Source organism: Vitis vinifera, chromosome 1, assembly GCF_030704535.1.
Source record: "Vitis vinifera cultivar Pinot Noir 40024 chromosome 1, ASM3070453v1".
Classification (NCBI taxonomy): Eukaryota; Viridiplantae; Streptophyta; class Magnoliopsida; order Vitales; family Vitaceae; genus Vitis; species Vitis vinifera.
Genome location: NC_081805.1, coordinates 23,845,993 through 23,869,488, shown reverse-complemented (window position 1 = coordinate 23,869,488; position 23,496 = coordinate 23,845,993). Strand labels below are relative to the sequence as shown.

The 23,496-nt window shown below is 35.7% G+C and overlaps 1 protein-coding gene across 8 annotated transcripts in view; it reads right to left on the bottom strand.

Annotated features, from left to right (window-relative positions):
• LOC100264763 (protein ACCUMULATION AND REPLICATION OF CHLOROPLASTS 3, chloroplastic) overlaps positions 1–23,496 on the bottom strand; it is a 42,887-nt gene that overhangs the window by 6,160 nt on the left and 13,231 nt on the right. For 4 of the 8 annotated variants that reach the window (XR_009466924.1, XM_059740724.1, XM_019221678.2 and 1 more), the window contains exons 3-10: positions 22,342–22,400; positions 20,685–20,749; positions 16,687–16,821; positions 12,115–12,163; positions 5,642–5,754; positions 5,479–5,550; positions 5,089–5,199; positions 4,598–4,779 (exon numbers count right to left, since the gene is read on the bottom strand). Coding sequence is in view for 7 of the 8 variants with exons in the window: in XM_059740724.1 (XP_059596707.1) it covers positions 4,598–4,779; positions 5,089–5,199; positions 5,479–5,550; positions 5,642–5,754; positions 12,115–12,163; positions 16,687–16,821; positions 20,685–20,749; positions 22,342–22,400 (786 nt within the window). In the remaining variant the exon portion in view is untranslated. The other 4 variants (XM_059740784.1, XM_019221679.2, XM_059740798.1 and 1 more) reach the window with 2 other exon arrangements.

The window sequence follows — 23,496 nt, the reverse complement described above, 5'->3', positions numbered from 1 at the left end:
TCAGATGATTTAATGCCCATTCCCAGAATGCATTTATCAAAGTGACGCAAACCTTAGAAGGGGTTCTCATTGATAATGCACATGTTACTTAACAAACTCCACAAAGATTTCTAGGAATATTATTTTTGTAATAAAAAAAAAACCGATTAATTTCTACCATATAAAATGATCAAGCAGGATGAGATATTTGTCCATAGTATACAAAACCTGATAAAAAGACAAGAAAAGCTCTACAAGGAGAAGCAATATGAGCTGCATGCTTAAGAAAAGAACAAAAGCAATCTAAGATAAAACGAAATTTTACCAATAACAATTCAGGAGGCAAAAAATCACCCAAAAAAGACACCAAAATTTTTGCTCCTCCTCTAGCTAAAAAAATCTGCCTCTGGATTGACTAAATGAGGAACCAACAAAAAGAACACCCCCAACTTTGTAGTGCTATTAAAAACTTGACAAAGCCACCCATCAAACCTTGATTAGTGCCTTTTCTTTTTATTTACCCAAGAAATGACAACAACAGAATCTCCTTCAACTAGAGATTGTAAAGACAAAAGCTTTGGGTTGCACAAGTCCTAGAAAAGCTAGGATTTCAAACTCAACAGTGTAACTCTTTCTTGTAGGTTCAAAATATGCTCTTATCACTCTACTAGAATGATTTTTAAGCACTCCTCCGTTCACAACTGTCCTAGGGTACCTAAAGAATAACAATTGAAATTTACTTGACATAACCCTCTAGAGGTGGTGACCATATTGAGAAAATATTCTCAACTAATCTCTTAGACCTGCATATACGGTTCCAAATTAATAATACAAAGCCCAAAGGATCCTTGTAAGGCTTCACTAACAAAAGCCTAAAGGGAACAAGTTCCAAACTGCATTTTGATGTCCTTCACACACTTTTAAAAGGTCCTTGCATTTCTTTCCCACCATATAGTCCAAATAAGGATAAGACTAGCAATACTCCATAGAACCCTGCCTTTAGAAAGTTCCTCAAAACCCTAAAAGAAATTATTAACATCTCTATCACCCTTTTGAGTGGAACTCAATAATCCTAGCAGGGCAAAGTAACCTATGCCATGACACCAAAGCTATCAAGTAACGAAGGAACAAATGATTAGTTGATTCTCCACTCCTTGCACATGACACACTATTCTAAATTGTGGACTCTGAAAGGCCACTTTTTTGAAGCATATCATTAGTATTAATCTTCTTAACTGTGATACATGGATACTTCAATTTCAACCAAAACTACTTGTGTTGATTTGATATGACACAAGTGTAGGTGTGAGATCTGTATTTGACAGCTTGAATTACAATTGATATGACTTTACCTTCTTTTTCTTCTTCTTTTAAATTTCTTTAACCTTTTTTTTTAATAGTGCCAATTAAGTTATTTGATTCTTATCTCTTTTTTTCTTAATTTTTCAAAATTATAATAGATAATAACAATTATCTATTTTATTTTTAAAAAAATATTAAAATAAAACTAATAATACTGAGGTTTTACAAAGTATATTTACATAGAAATTATAGTTAAGTTGAACTATATCAATGTTAAAATAATAAAACTTAATTAGTATAAAATTTAAAAATAAATTAGATCCAATTCAAATAATTAAAAATATAAATTTTGCAAGTTTTCAACTAATAGAGTTTCACTCAAAATCAACTATATATAACAATAAATACATTCCCATTTATTTCCTAAAACTTCTCTCCACATCCTAATAAAATAAACCTAAATATATTTCACATGTACAAGTAAAGAAAATTTTCAATAATGATAATTAATAAATATAAAAATCAAAGACAAATATAATAATTAATAAAATAAAAGATAAAAAATAAATATCACATTTAATATATTAAAAATCTAGAGATAAATAGAAAATTTTCAATTACACTTAAACCTTCAATTAAAATAAAAAATATGATAATTAATGTCGCATTCAAGTACTGGCACCCATAATTGAGATCTTTTCAGTCGAATTCCCATGTCCTAAGCTTTTGTGATGCAAAAGATTTGATGCCTAGAAACATACCCACACCGAACAATTGTATCTGAACCCATGTAACATAGCTTCTTACTAACAAGCCAAATAAAGGTTGTTACTTTAGGAAGGACTTTAGACTTGTAAATAAAGTTTGTAAGACTACCAATTTTCCTAAAAGTTTATGCTTTGAAGGTTTGGGTCCATAATATATATATCATGCTCTCCAATGCTCTCCCTCATGTGTGGTTCCATACTTACAAGTGGAGAGATACATAGGCCCATAGACAAACAAACCACAAACATCATCTTTTTGTCTTGGGTATGGAAGTGCTAAGTGCACTTATAAGAAGGGTTGCTGATGGGGGCTTCATTTCAAGCTGCAGACTTCGGGGGAGAGGGAGGATGGGGATGAATGTCTCCCACTTGCTTTTTGCTGACGATACAATCATTTTCTGTGAAGCAAGGAAGGAGCATCTAACCTCTTTAAGTTGGATTTTGGCTTGGTTTGAGGCGGCTTCAAGCCTAAGAATAAACCTAGCTAAAAGCGAATTAATTCCTGTTGGGGAGATTGAAGAGATTGAGGAAATGGCAGTGGAGCTAGGGTGTAGAGTGGGGTCTCTACCTACTATTTATCTGGGGTTGCCCCTTGGAGCCCAACACAAGGCTATTTCTATGTGGGATGGGGTGGAAGAAAGAATGAGGAGAAGATTAGCCCTTTGGAAAAGACAATATATTTCTAAGGGTGGGAGAATCACCCTCATTAAGAGCACACTGGCCAACATACCTATTTACCAATTGTCCCTCTTTCGAATGCCTAAGATTGTAGCAAAAAGGCTTGAAAAAGTACAAAGAGACTTTCTTTGGGGAGGAGGAAGCTTGGAAAGGAAAGTCCATTTAATCAATTGGGAGGTGGTGTGTACTCAAAAGGAGAAGGGTGGTTTAAGCATACGGAAGATTGATCTCTTGAACAAGGCCTTGCTGGGTAAATGGATCTGGAGATTTGCCTTTGAAAAGGACAATCTTTGGAAGAAGGTGATCGGGGTGAAGTATGGCAAGAGGGCTTTGGGTGGTGGACTAATGAAGCTCGCGGGACGTTTGGAGTGGGGGTTTGGAAGGAGATTCTGAAGGAGACAAACTGGTGTTGGGATAACATAGAGTTCAAGGTGGGTAAGGGGACTAAAGTCAAGTTTTGGACTGATCATTGGTGTGGCCATGCGGCGTTGTCCCAAAATTTTCCCCAGTTATGTGCCTTGGTGGTCCATAGGAATGCAACGATCAATGAAGTGTGGGACTCAAGCCTTGGTCAAGGAGGTTGGAATCTTAGATTTTCAAGAGATTTTAATGATTGGGAGCTGGATTTGATTGGAGATTTGCTTAATATGCTGAGAGACTTCAGGATTTCTTTAGAAGAGGACTCAGTGTTATGGAAAGGAGGGGGTCATGGCACTTTTGGGGTTAGGGATGCTTATACTTGCTGGTTGTTCCCAATGCCCTTGCCTTCCCGAAAAAGTGCATTTGGGTGGATAAGGTCCCAACCAAAGCTGCTTTTTTTGCTTGGGAGGGCACGTGGGGGAAGATTCTCACCTTGGATAGGCTTAAAAAACGGGGGTGGCAACTCCCTACTCGCTGTTTTTTGTGTGGTTGTGAAGAGGAAAATGTAAATCACATTCTTTTACACTGTATAGTGGTCAGGGTCCTCTGGGAGATCGTCCTTGCCTTGTTTGGGGTTCAATGGGTGTTCCCAGAGACAGTCAAAGAGGTGTTATTTAGTTGGAGGGGCCCTTTTGTGGGGAAAAAGATCTGGAATTCCATTCTGTTGTGTATTTTTTGGACGGTATGGAAGGAAAGGAATAAATTAGCTTTTAGGGGGAGTTCTTTAGCTATATAAAAACTCAAAAATTCTTTTGTTTGTAACTTGTGGAGTTGGGCTAGGGTGTATATGGGAGAGGAGTCCTCTTCGCTCTTAGGCTTTTTGGAGTGGCTAGCGACTACTTAAGGGCCGGTGAGGTTGTTTGTTTTTTGTGTTTTTTGGTTTAGGCTGCTATGTATACTTTCTGTATGCTTTATGGCTTTTTGCCCCTTAATATATTTTGTACTTATTTATCAGAAAAAAAAAAAAAAAAAAACATGCACTAAAGTTCAACCATCACCATCGACCTTGGCCACTTCTAATCAGCTTGCTTGAGTTTGTATCATCAAATAAAAGGTGAGACTGAAAAATTGAGATTATAGTTTATATTCTTTGTATGCCACTCGTTAAAAGAAAGTTCATAGCAAGACGAAGAACATGAAATAATTATGAAGACAAACAAGAAGAAATTTTAAGCATTATTTACAATGGAAAGGAACTACTTTACAATTACAGGAGAAATGGCTCTAGTAGGAGAAAAGGAAAAGGGAGGAAATAGCTAGTGAGGTACATTTTCAAACTCAAGTTAGTGAATTGCAATTTTTATAGATTAAAATAGTTGAGAACAATTTAATCATCATGCAACTAATTCATATTATCAACAATTGACAAGTTAAGGAAAAACAAATCAATGGCCTTGGAAAAAATTGGGTCTTATTAGCAAGATTCTTCTCTTGAAGACATGGATTCTTACCCTAAAATAATAACTGTTGTCACTATCAGGTTGGGCTCAAGATTGGGCTCATGAATTATAGATATTATGATCTCTCTCGTGCATTCTGTAGTTTTCCGGAAAACATGCAAAAAGGAAAGCACATCACTGTTGTTGATGATGACTGAACTTGCAAGAATGCATATAACTGTGCCATTTAAATCCTGTGCACCAAGAGAGAGAGAGAGAACAAAAAGTAAGCAAAACTTTAGAACACTGTTACAAGCCAAAATAGAAGTTTTATTGCAATGAAATGTTTAAGGCAGTAGAACTTGACAAGAGCAAGATAAAATATTTTAAAGCAAAGAAAAGAATAGCACAATTAGTTAAATTTTAATGGCCAAGAGAACTCAAAATGAAAACAAATTGTTTCTAGGACACAAAGGTAAAGTGGTAACAAGTTAAATAAAGGAATAAATTTAGCCAAAAGATGAAAAGTCATAACCATGCTCTCAAATTCACTTTGATCATACCTTTAAACACACACTAAGGAAAGGGCAGTCATATATAGCTTGTAAAATTGAAGTTTCAATGTTGTAGCCAGCCCCAAATCCGATTTTTGCTTCTTTGTGGCTTTCTAAAATCTGTATATGGTTAAATAAGCTTCAGAATAGACAGAAAAGAGCAAGAAACAAAAGGGACAAGGAATGTAACAAATAAGCTTAAAAAGGAACAGAAAGACATAAAAGACTCAGTTCCTTCCAGTAAGCTCAATCAAATAAGTATAAATATTAGCTGAAACTGGAAATTTAGATGAAGAAATAAAATAGAAATCTTGAATGCAGATAATAGAAAACAATGTATGGAAATTTAAAAATTCAACAAACATGATATTCATACAACAGGAGATGGAATGAGCTCACTTTTATAATTTCCGGACCCTTGAGTTCTTTCATATTATCATGTGGTGCATCAATAAGCTTTTTGTGCATCCCCTGTAAATGTCATAGAAATAATAGAGGCTCTAAGGATAATACAAACATGAGGTGATGAGGGCCCGACAGAAATCAAAGAAGATAAACTTACAGATATGAGAACAGAAATAGCATTTATGGCCAATAGAACTCCATTATCTGCAGTCTTCAGAGCCTCATCTAGGGTTACTAAATCCTTTTTGAGTAGTGTGTCAGTGTCAATCACTGCCAGGCAGAAGAACATTATGTGCCAAATGAAGATCAGGAGGCATTGTACAAGTGACAATTAATAAGAAATATTGAACTTTCATTATGAGAAATAAGAAAGAACTGTGATGCTGCTATACTGAGTTCAGAATAGAAAGATCAGTAGGTGGATAGAGAGAGAGAGAGAGTGTCGTGGCGTCTAAAGTGGCAAAGATCTTTGTGGTCTTTTTGGACAACCATCACCTCAAGGCCTCATCATTAGCATTAAGGAGATGGGTATGAATGCTATCTTGTTCTATTGGTGGATTAAACAATAAATTTGGTTATACAACCTGAACACAGATAATTGAAGTTGGGGGAAAGCAGGAGGTGGAACAGATGGGTTAGGGATTAGGAATGGAAATGGTTTGTCCATGCATCATTCTTGGATCTTTTCCTATGGGGTCACAGATTCTCATGGGCCTTAGATTTTGCAAGTAATATGGCTTTACTAACTTCTCATTACCATGTGATAAATGGGTCATGATGTCTCTGTTGAATCAAGTTGCCCTAATCCATGGAAGCTTCATTATATGTTTTGGGAAGGGTGAATCCTCCATTATGATCCACAAGTGTAACATATTTTTTTGGGGCAAGATTGTCTTGCAATCATGGTAGTTCTTAAAATTATCTTGGATTTTTAAAGATGCTGATGCAATAGACAGACTTGTTCTACCATCCACTCATATGATATGAGCTTTAGTCGTTCCATGATGTATTTGTGGAACAAATTGAGAAGAAATTCATTCATTTAGAATAGAATACATATCCTATTATATACAAAAGAATAAGCCATAGGCATGTTATAGAAAACAAAAACTACCCTTAACCAAATCCCTATAAATTAGTAAACTAAATTCCTATAAATCAGGGATTACAATATCTCCTAGCTTTAAACCTCGTTTACAGAAAATACAAAGTCAACACCCCTAAAAACGCGTTTCTCCACACTCCCCCTCAAGCTGGTGAGTGAATATTATGCATTGCTAGCTTGCCAATTATTGCTTGAAAAATAGTATTGTTCAGACCCTTGATCAGCACATCTAGGAGTTGATTGCTTGAGGATACCTACAATGTGTAGATGAGGCCACAATTCAATTTTTCTTTGATAAAGTGTATGTTTGCCTTCACATGTTTGGTTCAGTCATACTGCATAGGATTATATGCAATATTGATCGCTGATTTTTGTTGTTGTGGTAGAGTCTTATAGGCGCTTCCCAGTTAATTTTAAGATCTTGTAGGATTATTTTCAGCCATAGTAATTCACAAATCCCAAGTGCCATTGCTCTGAGTTCTGCCTAGGCGCTTGATCTTGCTACTATATTATGCTTTTTACTCCTCCATGTTACTTGGTTTTCACCAAGAATGTACAATAACATGATGTTAAGCATCTATTTACCACTGATCCTACATAATCAATATCTATATATGCATCAAGTGTCAAACTCGTTCCTTTCTTAAATAGAATCCCTTTCCTTGGTGCTCCTTTGAGATAGTGCAATATTTGGTGAATTACTTGGTGATGTGCTTCCTTAGGATTATGCATAAATTGACTGACCACACTGATAGCATATGCAATATTGAGTCTCATGTGTGACAAGTAGATCAATCAACCCACCAATCTTTGATAGTTTCCTCGATCCACACTAGCATTGCTATTATTATCACCAATCTAGTGATTAGGCTCAATAGGTGTGTCTGTTGGTTTACAAGCTAACTTCCCAATTTCTTTCAACAAATCTAGCACATACTTCTATTAGGATACAAAAATTCCTTATTGTGACCGTTCCACGTCAATACTTTAGACGTACTTCAACTGACCCAGTTCTTTAATCTCAAACTCTTTTATCAAACACTTTCTCAAACTATCATTTTCTTTTTCATCATTTCCAATCACAGTTATGTCATTCACATAAACTAATAAGGCAGTAACTCCCTCTAAAGCTGAGTGTTTGATGAATAAAGTGTTATCACCTTGACTTTGCTTGTATCCATTGGTAATCATCACCTTAGCAAATCTCCCAAAACCAAGCATGAGGAGATTGCCTTCTTAAGCTTACACACTCTTCTACCTTCTAGAATCTCCCAAACGCTTGAACTGTATTCATCTTAGCTACGGGTGTGAAGGTCTCTAAATAATCTACTCCATAAGTCTGGGTATATCCCTTGGCAACAAGATTTACTTTATACCTCTCAATTAATACATTTTGTCTTGTCTTTTACAAGAAAAACCCACTTACAAAGCACAAGACTCTTTTCTTTTGGAAACTTCAATATCTCCCATGTTCTATTTTATTCTAATGCTTCCATCTCAACAATCATGGCTTGTCACCACTTTTCACTATTTTTTTTTTTTTGATAGATAAACACACAGAAATATATTAAAAAGGGGGCATGAAAGGCGACCCAGAGTATACAGGGAGTATACAAGCATCACCTACAAAAACCGGAAACAAAAAGGACAAACCCTTACCAGTCCTCAACAAGAACCCAACCAGTCCACAAAATTAAACAAAGAAAGGGGGCCTTCAACTATGGAAGAATTAGCCCAAGATAAGAGATTACAAATGAAGAACCCAACCAGTCACCACTTTTCACTATTTAATGCCTCATATAAGGTTTTAGGAAAAGTAACAATGTTTACTTGGGTAAGGAAGGCTTGGTAGGAAGGTGACAATCTATTATAGGACATGAATTAAGCTAGTGGGCATAAAAGTTGTTTGGTACACTCTCTTGTACCTTTCCTAAGAGCAATGGCAAGATCAAGATCATTATTATCAATGGCAGCACAAAAATTATCAAAAGAAGATTCAAGTAAAGCATTGACTTCATTTCCAAAGATCAATTCCAACTCTTGAATTTTCATAGGTTTAACAATGGACTCTTTTTTTCCGTAAGTATACCTGTAGTGATTGAGTAGGATTGCGAATTGGACTTTCCTTAGTCAATGACATGGGACTAGAAGAGGATGGTTTGGCAATAGGCAAACTAGAATGAGATTGGGACTAACTATGGCCTCATTTCCATCTAGCCCCAAAATATTAGGAACCTTAGAGAGTCCCCTATCACCACTATAAATAAGAGAAAAAGGAACAAAGGTTTTTTTATTGCTAATTGAAAATGAAGCATGACGATGTTTTGCAAGTTCACAAACAATGAAACTATCTACATCCAATTCTTTGAACAATGAAGGAAATATAACTTTTGAGTATATTAAATGAAGGGTGTCCCAAACGAAGATGATGAAGCCAAATCTTGTCCTTATTTGAGATGGAGCTTTTGGTGAGGCATGACAAAGAAAATTCATTCTTAATCCTATTTTGATCACCTAGTACATCAAGATGGTAGAGCCTGTTTTTTCCTTAGCAAGTCCAATCATCTTCCCTAAAGCATTGTCCCAAAAAACACAATAAGAAGTGTAAAAGACTACACAAAAATTCATATCTTTGGTGGTATGATGTATGGACACAAGATTAGTTGAAAACTTTGGAATATGAAGGACATTCTCTGAGGCAAGAGATGAATTTATATGAATTTTTCCTTGACTAGCTACTATTGTCAAAGAGCCATTTGCTATGGAAATTTTCTTATTACTTGGGCAAGGTGTGTAGTAATCAAATATCAAAGTAAAGTTGGTCATATGGTCCATGGCTCTTGAATCAATGACCCAGGAATCTGAAAAAGGAGAAACTAAGACATAAAATGCATGAGAAACAGAGTACTTACTTGAGACTGCTAATGAGCAAGCACCAAAAGGTTTTTCTAATGATCTCAACAAACTTTTCAGCCTTTCAATATCCTCCTTGAACTCTCCACGTGCCAGGGTCTGATTCTCATTGTTTGGGGGATTATTGCCAATGAGATTTGCCTATCCTTGACCTTTTTGCTACTGTCCGCCATTAGGTCTCCATCCCGTATTATTGTTTTTGAAGTTTGGTGATCTCCTGTGCAACTTCCAGAACATATCCTTAGTCTGCCCTGGTTTCTTACAATAATCGCACCACTTGGACGAATCTGGTTGTCTGTTTGCAGCATTGGGCTGATTTTCTGCACCAACATTCTTCATATTTCCAGCATTTGACAACATAGCTGAGCTCTCTTCCGCAGGTATTCCATTCATCATCACACCTCTTCTTCCTTCGCCTCTTTGAATTATGGAATAGTTTCATTTAGAGATGGTAGATCCCCATTTCCCAAGACCTAAACATGGACTTGATCGAACTCCAGATTTAGACCAGTAAGGAATGCAAAAATTCTTTCTTTCTCAACAAATCTTTTCAAATGGTAGCATCCTCACCATCCTTCTTTTGAATGCATTGATAATGATCTATCTCTTGCCACAAATTTTTCAGAAGATTGGTATATTCAGTCATGGACCGCTCACCTTGTTTGGTGGCCAAAATCTTCATCTTTATCTCAAATATTTGTGCTGCATCACACACCTTCGAGTAAGTCTGTTTCATTGCCTCCTAGATTTCTTTAGCCATGGACAAAAACATGAAAGTGATACTAATCTCAGGTAGCATCGAATTCCAAAGTCATGACATAATCATGGAAATATTCCTCATCCTAAACCTGGAATTTGGGATCACCCTACTCCAGGCTGGTACCCAACAAGTGACCGAGTTTTCCTTTCTCCTTCAAGAGTGTCTTCACAACTTATGACCACTACAATAATTCTTCCCATTCAACAAGTGACCAAGTTTTCCTTTCTCCAGGCTGGTACCCAACAAGTGACCGAGTTTTCCTTTCTCCTTCAAGAGTGTCTTCACAACTTATGACCACTACAATAATTCTTCCCATTCAATTGATAAGTGGTGTGAATGTTTTGAAGCTCCTCATTAGATTGATTTGGCAGAGCTTCAATCATTTGTACTGCACAAATGTTGGTGGCTTTGGATGTCTCAAACAAGGCGGATTTTTTTTTGGATTGCATATAAGGAGAAAAGAACTAGAAACTCAGATTAAATAAGGGGCAAGAACCAGAAACTTGACTAAGGGAATGGAGGACAAACAAACAATGCAGAAAAAACCAGACTACTAGATCTTAAGAAGAAAACCGGGTTGACGGAGTATAGAAAAAATGTGAATTCTGAGAGCCTAAAGCACTAATACCATGTGGAAAAAATTGAAACTACTAGGTCTTAAGAAGAATACACATCCAATTATATACAAAAGGATAAGCTATAGGCATGCTATAGAAAATGGAAACTACCCCAAACCAAATCCCTATAAATTAGTAAACTATATCCCTATAAATCAGGGATTACATTATCTCCTAGCGTTGAACCTCTTTACAAAAAATACAAAGTCAGCACCACTAAAAAAACATGTTTCTCCACAGTATCTTTTGGTCTTGAGCTCTTATAGTTCCTACTTGGCCTGCTTAGGTTTTTCAGAATTTTGGTATTCTATATTTTTATATTAAAGGACACCATCTATCCTAAAGTTGAATTTCCAAAATAAAAAAACAACCAAAGATGGCCATCTCCTATCATACATGCACATATATCCTCATCATCCTAATAAAAATTGGGAAAAAGAAAAGAAAGAAAATTTCAGTATTGGCTAGGCATGGAATAACTAAGGCCCTAAAGAAAGGAAAAATAAATAGTTACATGCCTCATATTAGTATTTTGTAAACACATTCCATTTCCATGAATAAGTTGGCTAGCCCTAAAATATGATGCAAGAAATCCCAAAAAAAGGTGAAAAGAAGTAGGGGACAATTCCAAACATCACATCCTTGCAATAGGATTAAAACCTGACGTGGGATAGCATTTAACTATTTTGTTTAACAACAGAAAAAGTAAAAGGAGCAACCACTATCACCAAGAGATTGAGTTTTATGTTTGGTAACTATATTTTAAAAATGCTTTTATTAATGATAAGCATAACTATGGTATTTAAAAAAAAAAAATTAATTAAACAAAAATTTGCTTCCGACATCGTGTTTGAGGAAAAGCATGGGTCTCTACTTCAAAATGTGGATAAATCATGTTGGGAAATATAAGGCCCATGATTAAGAATTCTATCCAAACACCCTTAAAAGTTACATTTAACCTTCAAATGTTGCTTATAGTGTTTGAGAAGCTCTCCTAAACATGGCTTAAGGGTAAAAGAAATACTAACAGATACACATGCCTTGCTTTCCATATAGAAAGTTGGCAATAAAGATCTAAATTTGTGAATAAATTAACATGAATTTGTCTTGTTAAAAGAGTATCTTGACTGCAAAAATCAAAATGAAATTTAACAATATTATCTTCTTACTCAACATCCAAAAAACAAAATGTAGAAAAAATGTTCAAGAAACAAAAAATATAACAAATAACACACCGATGCAAAAATTTGTATGCTCCTGAAGTCTCTCTACCAAATTCTTGACCTGCAAATTGGGTTAACAATAAGAACATGAAGGTAATATACAAGCTTTAAAGAAGATCACAGAAGTGTATTTACAAATGAAGAGGGTAGTCTTAAAAAGCTCAGGTTGAAAAAAGTTTAATCAAAAATTAATTTCAAGTACACATAGGGGTTTGGGAAAATAAAACAAATTCAACAATCTATATCAACATTTAGTAATTCTAATCATGACAAAGGAGTCATTAGTCATTATCTCTTTGGAGGTGGTCTGCAATCTTACGTTTACTGTGACTCATGTAAATTTTGGTTAATAATTGCAAACTAAGCATAGAGGCAAATTAGTAGGAAAAAATACAGCCAAGGGAAAAAAAGTAGGGAAAAAAATAGCATTAGTTGGTGCATTTTCAGATGACCTTAAGAAATATCGTTTGATAGTTCTTGTAATAAGAAATATCAATGAATGAAGGTGGAAGCTAAAAGGGCTGGAGCATGCATTTTCCCAGTCTTTGAATCATTTCAACATGAAAATTGAACACAATTCCTTTGGGTTCTACTCTCTCTACAAGTTAATCCATCCATGAGTTGATTGAGATGTTCCTTTACCTAATATGTGTCCAGTTTGGATCATAAATCTAGTAAAAGTTTGAGTTCAGATTGACTTTGATCACTTTGGAAGATGAATAAATATATGAAATAACATGCAAGTTTATTCAAGTCACAAACCATGTTGAACACTACAATACTACCAGCATGGCTGTTACACACGATCCATTCTTCTTAAGAGGAGGCTGTTGGGTCTTGAGTGGGGGTAAGAATAACTAGGGGGTGTGGAGAAATGAAAATCAAGGAGCTAGTATGAATAAGAATGAAAATTTCATTTTCATGGTTACTATAAGCAACCAAATGCTGGTATGAGCTACTTGGGATTCCAATTCCACAATTTCATTTCTGCTAAATACCGAACCCTAAGGGTCAGCAAATCATTTAACAAGTTATCTATCCCTTCTAGAGAATCTACCAACTGAATGTCTTGGAGAACAGTTGCTTCCCTAGCCCTAATATCTCCAAAACCTTCCTTATTCTATATTTTCAATTTTGCTTTGATAAGCTGAAATTTCAGCGCAACTTTGTAACCTTCCACCTAAAGACTCAAAGCAGTAATTACTAAAACTTTACATTCTAACCATTATGAAGAGTTTTTCATCCTTGTACTTCTCTCTTTGATGGATATCAATAAATCTATGGTTTCCAATCAAGTAATTACAGAGAGATTTAGAATTTAAAGGTTTTCGGATACATAGGACCTTAATGGAGCGTCTATAATATTAGCAAAAATATAAGGGAAAAATTAACAATGGTGTTAAAGGAGATATTTAATATGACCTCTTTTAACTTTTACCCGCCCAATGTTAGTATTCATCATAATGGAAGATTGAAAAAGCCATTGCACATAAGATTGGAGGATGGTTGAAGCCAATAGATGCCTGCAAAGTGTTGTGTTATCTTGAATGTCCATCAAATTGGTGGGAAAATTTTACAAGGTAACTACTAAGCTACCAATTTGACCCAAATCTTAAGCTATTAGGTAATGGATTAGCAATGTATATCAAGCCAACTTGGGCTAAATCTTAACATCCTGTCTACCAGGCAACCTTTGTGCTTGTACACAGTTTTTAAAGGTGAAAGTAGAAGATGAGGTGTTTTAGTGCTTGTGAGGTGAGGCTAAGTCTTGAGGCAAAGAGGCGCAAGTCTTTTGAGACTCTAATTTTTATAATTAATAAATATTAAAAGTAGTTTAAAATATACATAAAAAAAAAATAAATGACCATACTAATAGTTTCATATTTTCACTTAAGTCTTAAAAGTCACAAAGTAACAAACATAATAAATCAAACACATATAACTCAAAAGCACATCAACTTAAGTCCTCTTCATCACTATCATCCACATCAGCCTCCAAGGAAGCATGTGCCTTACCTTGAGGGTTATTGATTAATTTATTCCGCTTTGATGCATCTTAGGAGCTCCTTGCTATGGAGCATGCCTGAAGTGTGCTTTTGAAAACATTACTTGTAAATTGGCTCAAAAATGGGGGAAATAAATATTTGTAAGTTTCAAACTCATAACCTCCGGTAAGCCAAGACTTCAATTCTATATTAAGCTAATAATTTGACTTGAAAGATTAAATTGTTAGATATTAAACCAATAACGTTTATCAAGTTAATTTGAACTAAAATCTGAGCAATAACCATAACTATAAGACACACTTTTCTTTATTGAGTTAGAAAGTTCAATGATCAAGAAACATGTTTAAAATGTGACTAGCAAAAATGAGGATGCCAAGATGGATGACATAAAAACAAGAAAAAGATATAGTAAGAAACAAGTGCACCCATTGGCTAGAGGCAGCATTGATCAAGAACAAGTTTCCTTTTTTTTTTTTTTTTTTTTTGATAGATAAAAAGGTAAATATATTAAAAAGGGCTGCCAAAAGAGCGACCTAAGGTATACAAAACGTTTACACCAACCATAGCGGCAACACCAAAAGCCATAACTACAAAATAGGAATGACTAAAACAACGCCACCCTCAGCAAGACCCCAATTAATCCAAGAAGCTATAATGAGAGTTGAAGGAGCATCATCTATAAACATCTTAGTCTACCAAAGAAAATAAACAAAAGAATTTTTTAGCTTTTGGAGTGAAAGGTTGTCACCAACAAAGCCAATTTTATTGCTTACCTTCAAAACTGTCCAAAAGATGCATAAGGAGTCCGCTCTCCAAGCCTTCTTCCGTTTTTGGCCCACAAAAGAACCATGTTAACCTAGAAGGGTCTCTCTAACCGGCAAGGGAAGCATCCAAGACACCTCAAAAAGGGTTAAAAGCAACTTTCATAAGACCCTTGCCTTTACATAGTGGATAAGGAGATGGTTTGTGGATTCTTCCTCGATATGACATAGAAAACATCTATTTGCTAAAGACCTCTCTCTTCTTTGAACTTGATCTAAGGTTAAAACTTTCCCTTAGGGCACCTCCCAAGCAAAGAAACTAACTTTAGGTTGCACCCACGCCTTCCATATGAAACTCAATGGAAAAAAAATGTATGTCCTTGACTCCAAAGTGGTATAGAGAGACTTAACTGTAAACTTGCTGCTCTTTGTCTTTGCCCAAAGCACCCTATCTTCCTCTTGAACCCACCTACTAATCATTGAAATCTGATAGAAACCTCATGCAAACCTGATAGAGCCCACCTACCTAACTCGTGCAAACTTGATAGAAACCTATCCTTACAACCCACCTGCTAATCATTGAAAGGTCTAGAGAAACAAGGGCTCCACCACCACCCCTCCCCTTACCTCTTGAACAGAAGAATTTCAATCATCCTCAACCCATGCCTCCTTAGAAACCACTTAGGCAAATAAGGAAGGGAAGGAGCTACACAAAGGTGCTGCCCCACACCACTTATTCTTCCAAAACTTCACCCTCCACCCATTGGCCACCAAGAAAGAGATCCTACTACTCATGAGATCCTAGTCCTTTCTTATGGCTTTCCAAAATCCAACACCATACCCCTCCACCTCTCATGAACACCACCCCCCTCCTTCCCCATATTTCCCATTGATAACTTGATTCCATGGGGCCCCCTTTTTGTTCGCAAATGCCAATTCCATTTGCAAAGTAGAGCTTATTGAGCATTGAAAGACACTTCACACTGAATCCCTCATTCCTTTTGTCTAAACAAACAATCTCCCACCTTACTAGATGTGGTTTTCACATGAGAGCCCCACCACCCCATAGAAAGTCCCTCTAAATCTACTCAAACCTCAATCTAAACTGACCTTGGGATGCATAGCAAAGACATAAAATAAATGAGCAAGCTAGACAAGGTGCTTCAAATCAGATAGGGCCCCCTTTTAATCAAGGACAAGTTGGAAAGAATCATTTAAGATTGTTCAGACATTTGCAACAAAGAACCAAGAATAGACCAATTAGTAGGAAAAAGTTCTTTTAGAAGGTGCTAAAAAGATGAAAGGCATACCCAAAAGAATTTCAGTCAAGACAGAGACCAAAGACGTAGACCCACCCTATATAGGGTGTTGAATTGTGCACTAGGATTAGTGCAGCAATCTCCAAATGGTTGCTGTTATTGCAAAAATACCCTTCATGTAGCAGATTCATAAACATTTATGAGATTCACTCCAAATTGTAGCCTAAAAACTCAGACTATAGAATTGAACCTTTTGCTCACCCTCATGAGGCCTTTGACATAAGCCTAGTGCAACCATTGAGAATGTTACAATAATCTTTTGTCAAGTAAAGAGAATTAATGGAATGTTTCAACTTTATAAACTAACATTTTTGAGTATGGGGATCCATTTGCAAACAACTACCAAATTTGTGCTACCACTGAATTTGATATCATGCACAAATGACAAATATAAAACAGTACTGCATTTCTTCCATAAATGGCCACATCATATTTTTCTATTTCTTATTCTCTTCATAGAAAAAGAGCATGTAAAGTCAGCTCACAAGCAGACCCTACCTCATTTTGGCGCCTTTTTCCTTCGAAGCTAAAAGGCTTCAAAATAACACCAATAGCTAATCCATTTGCAGATCTTGTTGTTCTAAGAATATCAATTGCTGTAATGTGATCTGAGCCATATCCTGCACTGGCCACCTAGAGAAGACAATGAAAGAAAGAAGAGTTTATCACCAGAAGTTCACACAGAGGACAAATATAATTTTATGGTCACAATATTTTGAAGATTCCTTGTACAATCCAACATAACTTCTTTTTTGAATAGGTAGGCACTTTTTTTAAGATTAAATTTAGTGCATGCATGCAATGAAAAATCTTTTGTATCCTTGTAACTACACCTATCAAAATTCCATGTCATGAATTATGTTCCCGTAAAATTTTCTCTGCAGTATTAGGGTTTTAAAAGGCTAGACGTGAAAGGGCCATGCAAAAGAAACAGACATTGAAGTCTACGGTACTTAACACATTATACAGTACAAAACTATACTTTTCTAGTCAAACATGGAAAAGAAAACCAGCTAGATATTTCTCAGTATCATGTCATGATGCTTTAAGATGACAATACATGAATTCAAATGAACTACCATTACTGCCCCTAAATAGCAAGCTTCTTTTCACAACTACAATATGCAAGTAACAACTCCAATTGGAAATAAGAGGTGCTGGCATGAGATTATTATGGTTTCTTCCCTTATTTCACCATTTCTTTCTTTTTGGATTTTTTAAGAAGAGGTGTTTATTATGGGGTTTGGCAGTCTTGTTGTGAAAATGGATCTTTCAGTTATAATATGTTGGGCTTCCTTGGATCTCAAGGTCCATATATACGTGATCATTTGGTGAAAATGAGTCTTTACCTCTCTAGAAATATGGTTTTAGCTCCTTTGTCTAGAATCCCTGATTGCCTAATCAGGAGGCCTATGAGCTGATCAAGAAGGGGGGCTCGACCTGTGGGACTGTTTATGGGGCATTATTATCCGCCTTGAGGGGCTTATGGGTTGAGTACGGTACAAATTTTCTTGTTGTTCATCATGCTTTCTCTTTCTCTTTATGGATCTTATGCTCTTTTTCCTGTACTTCTCAAGCTTTAAAATAAAGCTTTTCCTGAAAGGGAGAAGAGAGAGGTAGGGAGAGGGAGCTAACCTAGGTTAAACACAGAACATAAGAACACGAAAAGAAAATCGAGGACAAACAACTAACACAAAAATCTATTCAAGCATAAAATATCTTCTATAGCATTCCTCACTTTCAATTTTGGGCGAGCAATCAGGCTTAATATTCATCAACTTGAGAAATCTAGGAAACAGAAATAGCAATGATGCTTCCCCAATTTTTAGTGAGGCATAAATCTCCTAGTCAATTTACACCTCCATAGATCTATAAAGTTTGTGGTTAATCAATTGCACTGCTGCAAATAGGTCAGTCTCCATACAGAAGGTTTACAATCCTCTCTCAGCATCTAATTCACACCCCATATAAGAGCCAAAAACTCAGTAAGACAGGAAAGGCCAAATGCAGCTGGCCTGGAACAGGAAACCAAAATGTGGTTGGTCTATTTTTTGCGTAAACCTCCTATTGTTGTTAGATCTGGATGACCCAAAAGGAAACCACTGACATCAAGCTTAAATAAAGGGGAGCACATAGCTTCCATGGGATAGAAATATTAGATGCTGACGAAGGCAGGACTTAAATTGCATATTGACGAAACACATATTTAAGGAAATTAATGCTGGGAAAACAAAAATACATAAAGGGCTGTAAATCTGATCCTGTCAATGATCTACTTTGTGAAAGAGAGGAGCAATCGCTAAATCTGCTTTGTGAAAGAGTATTAATTGTTAAAATGTCTTCTGTTCCCCTCTTCCTAAAAGATCCCAATGACTGCACGATTGCAAATTTCTATAATAGTCTCACTTTTGATGACCTAAAACTTGGGGGAAAAGGTTGATATAACAAGAGATATCTCAGTAGCATTAAATGGAAAGAGAAGCTTCAATTTAATAGTCAACATTAATGATCTTTAAAATAATAACCCCTCAACCACAAATGCTAATGCAAATTAGTGCAAGTTGTAGAAGAATAACATTGAGCTCCCATTTGATGCAATGAAACAGAAAAAGAGATTAAAGTGTAAACCAAGCATTCAATTTAGTCGAAGAATATTGGAGTCACACTTTGAAGTGAACAGATTTTTGAATGCTGCAATGGTCTCAAAGGCATGTACCACTGACTACACCGTATGTGGAAGGGCTATACAGTTGTTACCAGCCATCCTTTATTTAACATTGAGTGGGAGGGCTGTAAATTTAGCCAGAAGTTGGAAAAAAAAAAAAAAAAAAACTAGGGCCCACTTGAAAGTAGGGAGCAAAAATTCTTTGGGGAAGTAAGCTTGGATAGGATTTTTTTATTTCCACTGAATGGGAAGTAAGCTTTTCTCATAGCCTACAAGAATCATTAAATGGGGACCGACACCATTCATATAGAGTAGCATTGAGATTAGAGTATATCCTAAGGGACTTTTAAGGTCAAGACAATTGGACATAGAAAAGGTTGTTCAATAAAGTAGAGTTAGGTTTCTAGGCCAAAATCTTAAAGAGAACTAGACATAGGGGTGTTTTGTGAGGAATAAAGTTTTTCTTCTACATTCATTCTAAATCTGAACCACCAATTTGGTTCCTTCAAGCCAAGTTCATCTAGGAGTTAATACTTCCCCTAACCAAGGGCCTTTGCATAGTTGTTTTGGCAAATAGAAATGTTAGGGCTTTAGCCCAAGTCAGTTTCATATGTATTGTCAGTCCAGTACCTAATAGCTTAAATTTTTGGGTCAAACTGGTAGTTATAGATGGTATCAAAACCTTGGTTTACAGCAGGTCATGAATTCAAACCTTAATGATGTTATCTCCTCCATTTATTGAGCTCACTTGCAAGCCAAAAGAAAGCTGCTTGTGAGATGGGATGTCAAGGCTTTCATCCAAATCAGCTTGATATACATTGTGTTCTATTATCTAATAGTTTAAACTTTTTGGTCAAATTGGTAGCCTAACAAAAAAAAAAGATCAATACTAATGATTTGCTTCAACATGGTAGGCCTTGTAAAATCATCAGCTCTACTAGTTGCTTTCTTTGTTTGATGAGTAGATGGCTGGCCGATCACATCTTCCTTCATTGCCCCTTAGCATTAGAGTTATGGTGGATGTTATTTCTCTCAAGCCAATATCACATGGATTGTTCCTAGAGGCATCATAGAATATGATGGTTATCTCCTTGGATTTGTTAAGGGGAGCCATCCTTGCTATGTTGTGTGTTATCTGACTTGAGAGGAATTATAGAATTTCATTGAAAAAGACTGTTTCCTCTTGACCTTTTCTGGATATGTGTTATCAAGGAGTTCTCACTTCTCAGGCGTTCCTTTTAGCATTCTTTTGCAAGATTGGAGATCTATTCATTAGCCCATTCACATGTTGATTTTCATACCTTTTGCTGGAAGAATCTATCATCCACCTATATATGTCTTTATTTCTGTATGATAATGTATTTCACAATTCTTATCAAAACAAAAAATAAAAGAAACAAATCACAAAGGATGAGCTATCCTTCAAACCAACATCAACAAAGGATTTACAAGTTAAGGATCCAAAGCAATGGAAGTACCAGCAAAATTACAAACAGGACATAGCAAAAAGGTATTTTCTCCATTCTACAGTTAATTTTCACAACTTCAGGATGCAGAATAACTAAAATATAGTGATATTGATGATCAACTCACTGCTGCTTCCATCATTCCTATAAGTACCAGTGCCCATCTAGTTTGTTGTTTTCTTAATCAAAATTTTCAGATGAGGGGATATGGGGATGTTTTGGTCTCATTTTCTAGTTGAAGGACATATTTACAGCATTCTTATAAACAATCTTACAGGATTTTCATGTACTTAATAAATTATAATCATTATCTACTGAAAAAATTAGAAGAAAATATAAGAATATGAGGCAAGGAATGTACAAACAAGGACAATAGTCTTCAAATGTTGCTGCGCAGATAGAAAGGTTTCCACAAGGACTGGAGTAATATCTGCAAAGGAATACAAAGGAACAAGCCTCACTGTTATGCACTAAGAAAAGTTCCATGAAAAGGGAAAACTTTCTGCATATAGCCAAATACAGAACTCATCAAGTTATTTTTTGACTTGAAACAGGTAGTTAATGCTTCATTCCTTTGAAGGAACAGCTAGAAAAAGGATTCACAATCTTTCAGTCACCAGCATCCTATAAATAATACTCAGAAGGATTCATTTCAGTTAAGTTAACAAATTTGACCCTTATGGTATATAGGACAGTTCTTGTTGCTGATAATTGGCATGTCTGACACTTCTAGACACAACAATGTGCCTAGCCCTGTCTGACAATTGTTTTGATGCACAAAAGAGCCTATCCTCAAGAATATGTCTACATTGTAAAGAAAATATGAAGTTACTAGTTTCATCTTGTTCTGTCCTGTGATTCTTCACCTACATGCACGAACTTAACATTAATGAGCTTATATACATAGCCATACATAGTCATAATCATGCACCTTCATCTTGCAGTATTGCAGTGTCTAAAAATATAGATCAGTGTAACACACAGTCCATGCCCACAAATCATAATATGATTGTAGAAATAAAATCTTTAACTTTCTTCAGGATCTTCCAAGTGTCATCAGGAAGAATCTACCATACTGCAAAATATTGCTTCCAAGTAGTTGTTTAGTTTCAGACTTTGTCTATAAAGAATGGTCACTAACAGAACAAAGACATAGGCAAATGTGACATGCTCTAATTGATGTATAAGTATTTGAAGGATCTTACAGAACCAGGAATCTGTAGCAATGGCAGTGAAATCAATTCCAAGGTTTATCATGAGCACTGCTGTTGATTTCCTTCAATTCTCTGCAGTCTTGGTCTCCCTCATGTTTCATTCACTTGTATGGAAAGTTCTTTCCCTCTGTTGTATTCTTTTTTATATCATAAACTTATGGGAAACTTAGTTATTCCTTACATGCACAACCTACTATTGTCTATGAAATGCAGTGAGAGCTTAGGAATGCCATATAGAGGTGCCATTTGGAGTTTCTGCTCTCAAACTTTTGCTACTTGAGGAATTTTCAGTTTTCACTACTTTCCCCACAACTTCCAAACGACTAAACAGACAAGTTCTTGGTGCTCAAGTCTTCCCACTAAAGGTCATGGATGGGATGGCAGTAATTGGATGAATATCAATGGAAGAGAAAAGGCAACCCTAGGATTTCATGGCTGGGAAGGCTTTTGAAAAATGGAAGAAGTTCATGGAACAAGACATGAAAATTTGAAGAAGTTCATGGAACAAGACATGAAAATTTGAAGAAGTTCATAGAACAAGACAGGAGAAGTGTTTTCAGTTTTCCTTTGTACTTTTAGAGTTTGTGGCCAACAGAAATGGAAAATTCCTTCATATCTCATGAAGTTGTGATGATGATAAAGTCCAGTTTTTTTTTTAAATTTGTTCACATGAAAATGGAGACAAATTTTCAGAAGTTAACCAATTCAAAGAAATTATTTCCAAAAGAATAAGGTAAATAGAATCTTGAGAATTGGGAATAACAACCACTTATCAACTAAAGTACCAAGGACCAAAAAAAAAAAAAACCTCTTCCAATGGATCTTTGTTGTAAATGCACCTTCAATGAATCTCTCCTGAAAATATTCCTGCATTTCAGTCGGTTTCCACATAGATAAGGGAAAACAGAAATATTAAATGTATAACAGGTATCAATTTTCATCATAGATGAGAGAAAACAAATGTCCAATGCATAATAGATGGGTATCTCATTATATATATATCTTATTATAAGAATATCTTGAAAGGATGAAATACATATTGCAGCCTGAGTACAAGCTTTGCATCCAAAACTTTAAAATAAATTGATTAATGATGATTTAGGTATGAGCTTCAGAAAACTGAGAATAATCTAACATGCACTCAATGGTCCATGGTTCTGGGTATTCCTTGACATGACTACCAAGAAGTCCAGCAGACATTATTTACTTCACAAAAAGAAATGAAGAACTTGCGCCCTTGCTCAAAATCCATTAAAATGACGCACTTATTGGGAATTTAAGTCAGAGATTTTAGTTTGAATTTTCAACATTTATGAAGTTTAGCTCTGCCCAATAACAAGCCCACCATTTATAGGGATGCCTAAGAGGCTTTACCTGCTTGCAGCTGGTGTTTTAGAATAATTATGTCAGTTACAGTCTAGCAGATGATTCAAGAATTAGACCTGGTTCCTATTAGAGGATCTCCCATCAAGTGATGTTTTTCATAAATTTCATGGCATGTTGATGGGCCCTAATTAATTTTCTGTTCCGTTATGCTATTACAAAAGATGCAGAGATCTACAACAACCAAAAGGATGGTCTATAAAGTTTAATGTTTGAGAGCAATTGAACTACTACTAGATCCAATTTCGGATGGAGTTTTGACAGGGTATTATGTCAGAAACAGTCTGGCAGATGATTTCAAGAATTTATATTTGGTTGCAAGTGGGGAATGATCAATAACTGAGGTTTTGCACAGACTACTGACGTATTGGGTTCCATAACCGAGATTTCCCAGTCCTGGTATGCCAGTATACTGTCAATTTTTACAACCAAAAGGTGGTGGTATAGAAGATATTTGAATGGCAAATAGTTCTCCATAACTTTTGTATCTTAGATAAGATGTCTACAAGTTGTCTGTTTGTTGAAACATATGGTGTGCATATCAGTCCACTATCTAGTTTATGAGCAATGTTGAAAGCAA